This window comes from Aythya fuligula, chromosome 5, assembly GCF_009819795.1.
Source record: "Aythya fuligula isolate bAytFul2 chromosome 5, bAytFul2.pri, whole genome shotgun sequence".
NCBI classification, from domain to species: domain Eukaryota; kingdom Metazoa; phylum Chordata; class Aves; order Anseriformes; family Anatidae; genus Aythya; species Aythya fuligula.
In genome coordinates, this window is record NC_045563.1 from 32,097,972 (window position 1) to 32,110,879 (window position 12,908).

A 12,908-nucleotide genomic window follows, 5' to 3' on the forward strand; every position below is an offset into this window, starting at 1 on the left:
GCCAAAACCCAGCGGAGGGGCACATCTCCGGCCCGGGAGGGGGGCACAGCCCTGAGAGGCCGCTCTCGGGGGGCAGGAGCCGTGAGAGGGGCCGGGGCAGGAGCTGGGGGGGCTTCGGCTGTGAGCCCCCGGGGGGCTCCGTGCGGGGCGAGCCTCGGGCGCTGTCCGTGGTGCTGCCGGGGCGGCGCCGGAGGGTGGGGAGGGTAAAAAAAGGGGGAAGGTGGGGGGGGCAGCAGATTTTTTTAGATTTTATTTTATTCTGGGAGGGAGGCAGCAGCGAGGGGATTGGCCGCGGCACCGTGACGCCGCGGTCGCCCCCTCCCCTCGTTGCTCCAAGCCTCCCCCCGACGTGGGGGTGATGCTGGGGAGCTGGGGGGGGCACCGGGCCGAGCCGGCAGAGCCGGGTCCTCCCCCTCCTCCTCCTCCTCATCCTCCTCCTCCTCCTCCTCCTCCTCTTCCCCACGCCCCTCCCCGCCCTCCGCACGGCGCCGCCGGCAGCCGGGAGCCGGGAGGAGCCGGCCGGGGCCATGAGCACCGGAGCCCCCGACGGGGCGGCGGCGAGCTCGGCGCTGCGGGATGGCCGCTGACAACCGCTCGGCGGCGGGCGGCGGAGAGCCCTGGGGGCTGCCCGGTGAGTGGCGGGGGGCAGGGGGCACCCCCGGACCGGGGGGCACCCCGAGGAGGTGGGGGGGTGCAGGGGGGCGTGCTCCCGAGGCGCGCACCCCCGGGCATGGCGCACACGGGGAGGGGGTCGGGGGGGCTCTCTGACAACTTTCCTCGGCCACGCAGCCCCCTGCCCCTCTGGACACCCCGCTGGCTGTCCCATCCCGTCCCGTCCCCCTTGTCCCGTCCCGTCCCGTCCCGTCCCGTCCCGTCCCGCAGCAGCCAGGGGCAGCGCTCGCCCCCTTCCTCCCCATCCTGGGCTGCCCCCTGTCCCCATCCCGCTGACATCCCGGCTGGCGGGGGTCGCGCAGCCCCACCCTTCTCCTTGCCAAAATCGTGGCTTTGGCTTCAGACCAGGGGGCCGGTTCTTGGCACTCCTTCAAACCGAAGCAGCGCCGGCTTCTCCTCTCTCTCCCTCTTTAAGCCCCTCCGACTGTGCCACGGCCGCGTTTGCCGTCTGGTCCTTGCAGACACTGGGGCTGGAGGGGCTGGAGGGGCACTTCCCCAGCTGGGAAAGAGCCGTCCTGCCTCGTCCTGAGGAGCTGGGCTGTGGGTGTCAGCGTATGGAGGAGCCCTGCTTTGCCCCGGGCACCCGGGGTGACCTCGGAGGGTGGCCGGGTTCCCCCGCGCTGCTGGCAGGGTGAGCAGGGGCTGGCACCCGGCTCCTTGAGCCTGGAGCTAGCAAAACACACAAGATGCCAGCGAGCCAGGGCCCAGGCCTCCGGTGAAACATCCCCGGTGGCAGTGCTCGTGCTGAAAGCACAGGTAGCAGTGGGACGCGTGGATCTGTCACCACCTCGGGGCACCGCCGCTTCCTAACGCCTGGCCTCGTGTGCTCGGAGCGCCCATAGCCCGGGCTAGGTCCCGTTACGCACCCCAGGACATGCTCCCAGGGGAGCTGAGCGGCTGGCTTCACCCTCACGGACGGGCTAAAAATTAGGGACACGTCCCTGGTGCTCACTTGGCCGGGCTGGAGGCGGGCGGGCAGGGTGGGCTGCAGATGCAGGAAGGCGTCCAGCAAACGCGGTTTGTTCCCCCACGTGAGGGGCATGCCCGTCACCGCAGGTCAGTCTGGTTTCTTTCATCGAAGAGAAATGAACTGCAATGATTAATTAATGCTGCGATGCAATTACTCTGAGTTTGCAGAAGAAGTATGGCTTTTCTCTTTAAACTATCCCCAAGAGGAGCCTATTGATACCAGCTCCTGTCATGGTCGTGCTTGTTGTTGTCGTTGTTTTTTTTTTTCTTGTAACGAACATGACAGACGTCTCCCCAGCAAAACGCAGCCAGAAGCAGGGATGGATGTGGTGAGAGAGGTGCCCAGCACACCTTGGCTTTGGAGCCCCTCTTCCCCCGATGTGCTGGGACGTGGCCGCAGCGGGGCCGGTGGGCGCAGCCGGCGGCAGCGGGGAGAGCAGCAGCAGGAGGAGAGGGAAATGGAGGCTGTTCGCAAGGGGCTGCTGCTCGCTGCACAAACACAGCTCGTCGTTCCACGTGCGTGCACACACAGCCAGCCCTTCACGTGCACAAACTGCCCCTTGGCACTCAGCGGGGCATTTACCACAGAAGCAGGCTCTGTCCTTGGCTGGTCGCTGCTGGGTTTGGCAGGGGGATATGCCCCTCTTGTTCTCCAGTGATCCGAGGGGGGAGATTTCTTTTGCATTTCAGCACCCTCCCCGGGCTGGCTCTAACGCCAGCTCAGGAAGCCGCAAGGTGGGCACCGGGGCAGCGAGGCAGTGGAAGTCTGAACCGAGCCATTCCCATCCACCTCCCTCCCCTCTTCATCCCCGCTGCTCAGCCTGTGTTAGCCCCACAGCCGTGCCAGGACCAGCGGTGGGGATGCTCAGCCCTGAGCCACGCCGAGGCCTCTTCAAGCCGGCACACGGTCTGGAGGCACACCAAAGCCCGAACGGAGCCGCGGCGGCCCCGTGCTGCTCCCGTGACTCAGAGGGGCCGGGAGGGATGCAGGGAGCCGAGCGGCGGCTGTTTGCTCGGCTTCGAGAGCCTGGCAGAGGAGCCCCATCCCGGGTCAGCTGGAGGGGAGGAGCGGCAGCGGGGAGCCTGGCCATTAAAGGCAGGGTGCTGGAAGCGTGGCAGGCTGCCCCGATGCCACGCTGAGCGGGCTCTGCCGCAGCCCCTGCCAGTGGTGCAGCAGCCAGATGCAGGAGACCCAGCTGGAGAAGCAGCCCCTCGATTACCACTATATTCTTAATGTGTTTTACAGCTCCTCGCAGCTTGCAAGGCACCACAGCAGCAGGCATTTGCCCTGCCCAAGCCAGGCCGTGGTGGCACTGGGTGGCACCAAGCTTCGGGCACTGTGAGGAGAGGGGTACTGGGCTCGGGGACAGGCACAGAAATTGCTGAGGTGCTTTGCGACGGGCTGGGTGGGAGCCGGCTGCCACCCGCAGCGTTAAGGGTTAATGGTGAGTTGGTTTGGGTCCAGCAGCGCGGGGCCGATTGGCCTGTGGGAAACTCAAAAGTTTTGGTTGTGCAACACCAAGGGCCGAAAACATCATTTTGTGCAAACACAATGTCCCGTGGCCGGGTCACAGGGCAAATCTCGAGCGGCAGCTCGGCGCCTGGATCCCAAACCCTCCCAGCACCTCCTTGGCGGGGCAGCAGGATCATCCGACTGCTGGGATGGGATGGGATGGGACGGGATGGGATGGATGCCTTATGGGGTCAGCACAGGGCAGCTGGGATCCCTGCTCCCCCGCAGCTGCCTTGTTTTTGGTCCCAAGCTGTCCTCACTGCTCCCTCTCCCCCTGGTCCCTGTCTCTCCTGTAAGCCTCTTATCCGGGCAGCCACTTGTTGCAGCCACCCTCCAGCCCTCTCCCTCCATCCCCTCTCCCCTGCCCTTTTCTACTGTGTTATCCGGGGTTATTTCTGCTGCGCCGCCTCCGAGCAGCTGGGTCCTGCTGAAGCTCCAGCCCAGGGCTACAGAAGAGCGTGAGCATCTCTCTGAGGCAGGCAGCATTAATGCAGCAGGCGCCAGAAGCTCAGCTCTGTCCTGGGGTCCGCAGAGACCCAAGAGCATCCCGACCTCTGTGCGAGTCCTCTGGCAGGCCCGCTTGCTGCCAGACTGACATTTTTGGGGACTTTGGTGCTCCCCCAGCCTCACCATGCAGGGGCAAAAGGAGCCTGGCAGTCCCAGAGGAGCACATCCCGCCGGCCCCTCTGCTCCTGGCTGCTTTCCCACTTGTTTCATCGCCTCCATCGCTCCCCAGGTGTGGAGCAGCCAGGCAGAGCCCCCCGAGGAACCCCCCAGCAGCAGGACCCCTCCTTTACCCGCTCCCCACACATCTCGCTGCATCCCTGGGGTGCCTGCGGCGGGTTCCCAGGACTTCCACGCACTCCAGAGGTGTGAATCTGCCAACCAGAACAGCCCCTTGCTGGATGTAAGCTGCTGCCGTGACTCAGAAACTCGTTAGAAGCTATTAGATAACGCAATTAGCACCACAAACTGCCACCCCAGTGAGCGGAGGTAGCCATTCAGCATTCCCTACCCCTCCCCTCTCCCTTCGCCCTTTTGCTGAGGGCTGAGCCCCACATCACAGCCCCAGCTGGTCACGTTGGGCCTAACCCTGTGGCATTTTTAACCTCTGGGTCCTTTGGGTCGTCAGCCTTTAGGTTCATGGCATCAGCGTTAATGGCACGCCAAACCTGGCCGCCCCAAGGCGGGTTGCCCCAACCCCACCTGCAGCCTTGGATGCACCTCATCCCTTCAGCCCCGCTGTGTGGGGAGGGAACACGCTTCCCTGCCTCGAGGACATACTTTTTAGTGGCTCCACGGAGAGGAGAAAGCTGCGAAATTCACTGCAGGCAGCCCCAGGGAGGGAGCAGGCGGCTGAGGATGCTGCAGCTGGTGGAAGCGGGGCCGGGGGCACCTCTGCTGAGCGCTGTGGCCAAGGGACAGTGTGTGCAGGGACAGAAACCAGCCAGTATCTGGGGCTGTGGGCCCTGTGGGCATCAGCCCCAGGAAACCCCACGGGATGTCCTTTGGGCTTTGCCAGGGCTGCATCTCCTCTCCGGCTGTGGTGTGTGGAGGGGATGGGGACCAGGAGGACTGTGGGGCGGGGAGGAACACGCTGCTGGAGGTGCAGGAGGAGAGAGCTGGGCATGGAAGAGGACAGCCCGAAGGCATCCTTTTCTATCGTGCTCCCTCCATCCTACCCAAGGGTGTCCCCATCCCATGGGGCCAGCAGCGGGGCTGCTCCTCGGGGAGGGAAACCCGCCTGGGAGGGCTGGAGCTGCTGCTGGGGAAGGGGACCTTGTGCCACCAGGCAAAGCAAGGCAAGGTGACACCGAGAGGGTGGCAAACACAAAGCACGACCTCTGTCCCCAGTGCCACCACGGTGGCTGAGCTGTGGGCACGATGCACGGCCTGGCTGTGGAGAGGTGGTGGGGTGCAGAGAGCAGCAGGAGGGGAAAGAAAAGCTGCCCGATAGACCGGGGCATGGCAGAAAACAGCCAATATTCATTTTCAAAACACTGGTTGAAGTCCTTCATCCCGAGGATCCGGTTTCCTCTTTTTTCAATCCAGAAATTTTCAACCTGACCTCTGGGTGGCATCCAAGGACATTTCAGCGGGGCCTCTGCAGCCCTCTCCCTAATGCCCTGTGAGTCGTGCCGCCCGTGTGGTGTGGTGGGATGAGCTGCACTTGTCTTACTTACATATTTTGGATCCATTTGCACACCTGGGACACATGCATGGTGGGGCAAAGCCAGTGCTGCTCTATTTTGACAGCCCTTGGTCTACACGAGCAGCCAGCAAGGATAACCGTGCATTATTGGCAAAATCAGCTCCAGGACACCCGGGGTGCTGGGAGCCAGTGCTGCCTCCACAGCTGGCTGCAAGGGGCAAACTTTGCCAGCCACACACCAGCTTGGGCTGCTGCTGGCCTCCATCAGGCCTGTGGTGGCCACCTCCTCTTAGCCTCACCCCCAGCAGCCCCAGGGCCAGGGCTCAGCAAAAATCATCACAGAAAGTATCGCTGCTTTCTGAGAGATACAGGAGGCAAAGAAGAATATTTGCTCTGGAAGTACGGTGTAATAATAAGCGAGGCTTCATTAGAAAAACAAACATGTTCCTCCTTTCCTTTCTTTCAGCTCTGGAGGGTTTTCTTAAAGCAAGTTTTGGGGCTGGGTGGTGTGTGAGAGGCAGGTCGGATGGGAAGCTCTTCCCAGCCCCTTTGCTTCTCCTCCCCCCTCCACGAAATTCCCCCTTTGTACCAATTTTGGTCCATTGATTTTCTTAAGGGCCACGCTCCTCTCAGCCATCCCCCTGGAGGATTACCCACAGGCACTGTGGTTTGGATGGAGGCAGTCTTTCTGCCCATCATCTCCCACACCCACCAGGGCCAGGCTGTGAACCCAGCCAAGACAAATTACCCCCGGATGGCAGCCCTTTCCCCGCCTGCTCCAAAATCACACACAGCTTTTGGGGAAGGCAGGCCAGGCTGGTGCGCTGTAGGACGTGTATGGACGTCTCGGGGTTGAAACCAAGTGTAACTTGCTGTTTTCTGTGTCTCAGATTTCCTCTTCCAGAAGGAGCTGCTTGCTGCCAGAGACACAGGTGAGCACCGCGGGTTGTGGTGTGGCTTTGTGGGGTGTCCTGCCGGTGGGCAGCCCTCCCCGGGGGTTCACAGCCCCCCAGGATGGACACACGGACCCGCAGGTGTGATAACGTTCTCCCTTTCTGTCCCCGCTCCCCTTGCAGACCCCATGCACAACCTCTCTGCGCAGCCCTGGCAGGCGAAGATGGCCAACCTGACCTACGACAACGTCACCCTCAGCAACCGCTCCGAGGTGGCCATCCAGCCTCCCACCAACTACAAGACGGTGGAGATGGTCTTCATCGCCACGGTCACCGGCTCGCTCAGCCTCGTCACCGTGGTGGGCAACATCCTGGTGATGCTGTCCATCAAGGTGAACCGCCAGCTCCAGACCGTCAACAACTACTTCCTCTTCAGCCTGGCCTGCGCGGACCTCATCATCGGGGTCTTCTCCATGAACCTCTACACGGTCTACATCATCAAAGGCTACTGGCCGCTGGGGGCCGTGGTGTGCGACCTGTGGCTGGCCCTGGACTACGTGGTGAGCAACGCCTCGGTCATGAACTTACTCATCATCAGCTTTGACCGCTACTTCTGTGTCACCAAGCCCCTGACGTACCCGGCCAGGAGGACCACCAAGATGGCAGGGCTAATGATTGCGGCTGCGTGGATATTGTCCTTCATTCTCTGGGCCCCTGCCATCTTGTTCTGGCAGTTCATTGTGGGCAAGAGGACAGTCCCCGAGGGGGAATGCTACATCCAGTTCCTCTCCAACCCGGCAGTGACCTTCGGCACGGCCATCGCTGCTTTCTACCTGCCTGTGGTCATCATGACGGTGCTGTACATCCACATCTCCCTGGCCAGCAGGAGCAGGGTGAGGAGGCACAAGCCTGAAAGCAGGAAAGAGAGGAAAGGCAAGTCCCTCAGCTTTTTCAAGGCCCCCCTGATCAAACAGAATAACAACAACTCCCCCAAGAGGGCAGTGGAGGTGAAGGAGGAGGTGAGGAATGGGAAGGTGGACGACCAGCCCTCGGCACAGACAGAGGCCACTGGCCACCAGGAGGAGAAGGAGACCTCCAACGAGTCCAGCACGGTCAGCATGACCCAGACCACAAAAGACAAGACCACAGCGGAAATCTTGCCAGCGGGGCAAGGGCAGAGCCCGTCCCATCCCCGGGTGAACCCAACTTCCAAGTGGTCCAAGATCAAGATCGTCACCAAGCAGACGGGGACCGAGTGCGTCACCGCCATCGAGATCGTCCCGGCCAAGGGAGGTGCCTCTGAGCACAACTCCCTGTCCAACAGCCGCCCGGCCAACGTCGCCAGGAAGTTTGCCAGCATCGCCAGGAGCCAGGTGCGGAAGAAGCGCCAGATGGCAGCCCGGGAGAAGAAGGTCACCCGGACCATATTTGCCATCCTGCTGGCCTTCATACTCACCTGGACTCCATACAACGTCATGGTCCTCATTAACACCTTCTGCCAGACCTGCGTTCCCGAAACGGTGTGGTCCATCGGCTACTGGCTCTGCTACGTCAACAGCACCATCAACCCGGCCTGCTACGCCCTCTGCAACGCCACCTTCAAGAAAACCTTCAAGCATCTCCTCATGTGCCAGTACAGGAACATTGGCACGGCCAGATAAGCTGGCACTCAGGGACCACTTCAGCCAAGTTACGGCGGGCCTCCCCTTTGTCTCCTTTGCCCCGAGGAGAGACAGAGGTGGGGGGTCCTCTGCTCCCCACTCACAGAAGTGCAGACTGTGAAGTGCTTGCAGGTGATGCCCTTCAACGCTGACGAAGGCCCATGGCACTGCTGGGCTGCAGCTCCTCCAGTCACCCCGGGCCCAGGGACTCGCTGGGGGAGCCAGAGAGAGAGCTGGAGGTGAGATGAGACCAGGAGGGGTGGTTGCCAGGAGCCCTCCCAGCCCTTGAAATGTTGGCCGAAGGGCATCAGTGCTTCTCATCAGACTGGGTGCCTCTTCCGACCACCTCCCAGGCCTCAGAGCTTGTTTGCACGCAGGCGGCCCAGCGCCAGATGCTTTCGATAGGCTTGTAGACCATTTATTGCCCAAGACGAAAAGAAACAGGGGGCCAAACTTGCCAGCCACTTCGGACCAGGCTGGCTTGCGTGTGCTGACAGAAAGCCCTTCTGGCCCATCCAGGCCCTCTCCTGAGGAGGTCAAGGTTGTGCCGTAGCAGCTGTGCCGAGCTCCCCTCCTCCCCCCCAATCTCACATCCTGACCCAGGGACCTGTGGGGAAAGCATGGGGCACGACCCAGGGACGTGTGGGGAAGGTGTGGGGCACCTGTCCCACCGGTGGTGGCCCGCGTGCACCCCAGGGAGGACGGAGGAGCTGGCCGCTGAGCTTTGTACATGGATGTAACCCCACGGCTGCTGCCGTCGCGGAGTCCTCAGCATGCGGGGTCCCCCAGCCCCGTCCCAGCCCAAACCCCGTCATGCCAATGCCCCGCTTCTCCCAAGGCCGGGGCTCTGCCGAAATGTGGGGGCACGGCCGTGTCCGTGCGTCTGTCCTGTCCCCAGGGCGACGCCGTGCGACCTGGAGATGGGCTGCCCCGGCTGGGTGGGGACCCCCTCACTGCCTTTAGGATAACCGACATAGCGTGTCACTACAGTGCCCAGCGGGTTGGTTTGGGGTGTTCTGAGAAGTGTGACAACGACGGCTGCCCCCCCCCCAGCAAATAAAGACCTCGGACCAGAAACCAAAGGCCATCGGTTGAGGAGTCCATGTGGCGTCACCTGGTTGCTGTCCCCAGCATCCCGTGGGGATGGTGAGAGCAGACGATGGTCCCTGGGGACCTCCCTGTGGCCACGTTTGCTTTTGTCACAGAAAGAGCATGGGTGGGAGCAGGGGAGAGGGGTGGCAGGCAGCCCAAAGTGCTGTTGAGATGGGGTGCTGGCACAGGGCACGTGTGTGTGGCACCCAGGCCACTGTCCCCAGCCACCCAGTGACTTCTCTGCTCGCTGGTCCTGGGGGGTGCCCCATGCTGGTGCTGGCCCCTCCGAAGGTGTTTGCAGCCTCACCCCGAGTGGAGGATGGATGTGGTGGCTGCAGGGCTGGTTTCCCTTCTTCTGGGGGACCCCACAGGGATGAGAGGCGATTCTGATTCATGGATTTTTTTAAAAAGATTTTTATTGGAAAAGAAACCGAACCCCATTTTCCAAAAGACACAAGAGTGCCCACCTGGCGCTGGTGCTGGTGCTGGCATGGCGCAAGTCGAGGCGACGTGCAGAGGGGACACGGTGGCCACCAGGCTGGTGGCACCTTCCCGAGGTGGGCACGCCTGCTCTCGACTAGAGTAGCGGTTAAACAAGGCATCTCCGTGAAAGGGGAGGTGGTGGGGAGAGGAGAGGGAGGAGGAGGAGGAGGAGGAGGAAGGCTGGAGCATGGCTCGCTGCAGTGGGGAGAGGTGCACATGTCCAGGGGCCGACGAGGACGCCGGCGTCCCGCTCTAGTCCTTCCCCTTGCCCTTCTTTGCTGCAGCCGATGACCATGGGAGACAGGCGTTAGCACGGCTGCTGGCAGACCCCCGCTGCCCCAAAACAGCCCCCCCAGCCCCAAGAGCCACTGCCTGGGGCCGGGTGGGAGGCTGAGGACTCACCTTTGGACTTGGATTTCATCTTGGAGGCACAGGGCTTGCTCACGTAGACGATCTCCTCGCACTGGGCGTTGTACAGGGCTTTCTTTAGGATGCCCGAGCGAGTTTTCACGCCCGTCTGCGCGCTGCACCCTCCCCAGCTCTCAAACTTGTACTTGCAGTCGGCTGCGAGAGGCAAGAGGCAAGAGGTGTTACGGACGTGCAGCACCCGGCGCAGCCCCCAGCCACCCCCCGGCCGCCCCCGCACCTCCGAATTTCTTCTTCCAGTTGCAGGGGATCTTGCACTTGAGCTTCTTGCTCTCGTCCCCACAGGTCCCCTCACGGTAGCCCAAGCCGCAGTCCTTGCTGTTGGGGACGCAGGGCCCCCAGCGCCAGTCCTGGCACTCGGAGCCATCCTTCTTCACCTTGTCTGCAAGACAGGGAGCGGGTGGGAGTGGTGGGAGCGTGCCCCAGACCCCCCCACATCCCCCCAGGCTCCCCCTCACCTTTCTTGGCTTTGCCAGCCTCGGTGGTGACAGCCAGCAGCAGCAGCGCCAGGAGGAGGAGGAGGCCCCGGGGCTGCATCCTGCCTGGGGAAGGAGGGATGGGGGGGACGGTGGGGACCCCGTGCCACACGGCCCCGCAGTGCTCAGCGGCTCTCATCCAGCACCAAGGAACGCCAGGGCCAGAGCCTGTGGCTGCCATGGTGCCTTACCCCGGCTCCCAAGGAATCCGGGGATGGGAGAAACAATCCCAGCAAAAGCAGCCCCCTGCCATGGGGGGGCCGGGGAGCTGAGCCAGCAGATCTCACACACAAGTGCACGCAGTGTGCGAGCTCGCCGGAGCGATTTAGCAGGAGCGCTGCGCCCACTGCTGGCTCTACAGCCCTCAGCACATCGCCCATGCACCAGGCATGTGCACCAGGCGTGTGATTGAGTGTGTGTGTGCGTGTGTGTGTGTGTACACAACGGCAGGGCGAGCCCTTCCTGGCAGCAGCACCGTGGGCTGGGGGACCGATGCCTGCTGGAGAGCGGCGCCCGCGTTAGGCAGGCTCCAGCGCCCTCGCCTCCGTGCGCCCGCCGCTGGCTTCGCTCTGAATGGAGCTGTCAGGGGGGATTACACAGCCCGGCTGGATGAAGGCTGGGAACCGTCCTGCCCAGCACGGCCCTGCTGCCTTCGGAGGGGACGAGGGCTCAGCCCACAAGCCTGATTTCGGAGGGCAGGGCTGGGGCTGAGCTGCTCCTGCCCCGCTTGCTGCTTGGTCCCCTGGGGCGGCGCTGGCACCCGCACGATGCACGGCGTCGCCCGATGCTCGGTGTTTGGTGCTCTGTAACTTCTTCCCTCCGCCACAGAGCACTTCCCTTGGTGTCTGCGCCCTCTGGCACTGTCCCTGCTCAGCCCCCTCCTCAGCCGTGGGCGCCCCTGGGTCCCCAAGGCGTGGGGACCCCATGCAGGGTGCGCAGGGACCCTCATCCTCAAGCGATCATGGATAAAAGGCAGGGCAGCTTTCCGCCCGCTTTCCCCTCCTTCCCCCTGCCCGCTGCTCACCCAAAGGGCTGTCCCCGCTTCCCCTCCCTGCTCCGGGTGCCCTGACCCTAAACCAGAGCCCAAACCCCCCCGGCGATGCTGGGAGAGGCTCCCCAGCACCGGGGCCGAGCTCCTCCTCGGCTGGGCAGCGGGGGGGTGGGCACAGGGGACAGGACCCCTCTGTCCCCACAGCACCAGGACCGGGCACTTTGGGGACAAGGGGGGCTTTCTGCCCCATCCCCCGACCCCCTGAAGCCGAAGGGAGCACCCAGCGCCCCCCACGCCCCTTCCCCACCCTCGGGCACCCCCGTCCCCTCCCCAAGCGTGTGCGCGGGGGGCTAAGATCCAGCACCCCCCACGCCTCCCCTCTTGCTCCGAGACCCTCGCAGCTGCTCCCTCACCCCATAACCCCCCTTCTCCCGCCCCCCGGGGGATGGGGATGGGGTTTGGGGGGCCGGGGCACCCCGTCGGGGCCGCACTCACCTGGGGCGCGGAGCGGCGCCGCTGCCTTTGTGTGGCGGCCGCGTGCGGAGCCGCCGCGCAGCGCTGCACAGCGGCCCCTGACGTCGGGCTCGGCCGGCAGAGAAAGGTGGGCTCGGCCCCAAATTTTGGCAGGCTCCTCCCCTGTGTGTGTCCCCCCCCCCACCCGCCTCTAACCCCCGGGCACGGCCAGGCACAAAAGGGGGCGGCCCCCGGGGTGGAGGGGGCTGGAGGGGGATGCTCAGCCCCGAGGGGGCGGCTCCGAGCCCCCAAATGGGGAGGGGGTCCCCATATCCCTTGTCCCTTGTCCCTTGTCCCCCTGGCCGGGCGCTGTAGGGTGGCTGAACGGGGGGCGAGCTGGTGCTGCTCGCTCTGGGGCTCCGAGCCCCCTTTGGTGATGCCCCCACAACCCCGGGGCTCGATGGGGCAAAGGGACAGCCCCGTGTCCCTACCTTGTGCCTCCTTCCCTCTCCTGGTGACTTCTGCCACCCACGGACGGACCCGCCACCATCTCTGTCCCCATGGGAGAGCAGGGGTAGGGGCTGAGCCGAGGCTCCCCTCACATTACCCATCAGGAGAACAGGGCTGTGGTGGGGAGCCAGGCTATTTTCCCCCCCCGGAGCCAGCAGGAAGGCTGCTGAGAGCAGGGCACTGCTTCCCATGAGCTTTTTCTCTCACTTTCCAAGAGCGCCACACTCAACTTGCACGCTGTGGGCTGGTTGCTGGGGGCTGCAGGGGCAGGAGGGCTGGCAGAGCCCCCAGGGCTGCTGTGGGATCGGTGGGGCACACACACCAGGATGGGTTACGGGGCTGCGATGAGCAAACCAGAGCCACGTAGAGCTGGGAAGAGCCGGCAGCAGGGTGAGCACCGCTGGTTGCCTTCAGCCTGCCCTGGACAGGAGCCAAAGAGCCCCTTGGAGCCCCCAGCGTGGTGCTGCCCAAGGTAGGGCGCAGCTCTGGGCAAAGTCCCCCCCGTTTTCAGACGGGGCCGCGCTCGGTCCCTGCCGGGCCCTTTCTGCGGGATGCAGGGGAAGCGGCTCCTGCGGCTCAAATCAGAAGCAGAAGGCAGCGCTTGCAGAAAGGGGCCT

The 12,908-nt window shown here is 63.8% G+C and overlaps 2 protein-coding genes across 2 annotated transcripts; one reads left to right on the plus strand and one right to left on the minus strand.

The window, feature by feature from the left end:
* The first annotated feature begins 618 nt into the window (after nt 1-618).
* CHRM4 (cholinergic receptor muscarinic 4) lies at nt 619-8,715 on the plus strand. Its single transcript, XM_032188577.1, has 3 exons — nt 619-631; nt 6,197-6,238; nt 6,383-8,715. The coding sequence occupies exon 3, from the start codon at nt 6,388-6,390 to the stop codon at nt 7,858-7,860; it is 1,473 nt and encodes a 490-aa protein (XP_032044468.1). The 5' UTR covers nt 619-631; nt 6,197-6,238; nt 6,383-6,387; the 3' UTR covers nt 7,861-8,715.
* Nucleotides 8,716-9,361: 646 nt separating this feature from the next.
* Nucleotides 9,362-10,398, minus strand: MDK (midkine). Its single transcript, XM_032188843.1, has 4 exons — nt 10,320-10,398; nt 10,082-10,243; nt 9,838-9,999; nt 9,362-9,713 (listed from the first exon to the last, which is right to left on the minus strand). The coding sequence occupies exons 1-4, from the start codon at nt 10,396-10,398 to the stop codon at nt 9,688-9,690; spliced, it is 429 nt and encodes a 142-aa protein (XP_032044734.1). The 3' UTR covers nt 9,362-9,687.
* Between the last annotated feature and the right edge of the window lie 2,510 nt (nt 10,399-12,908).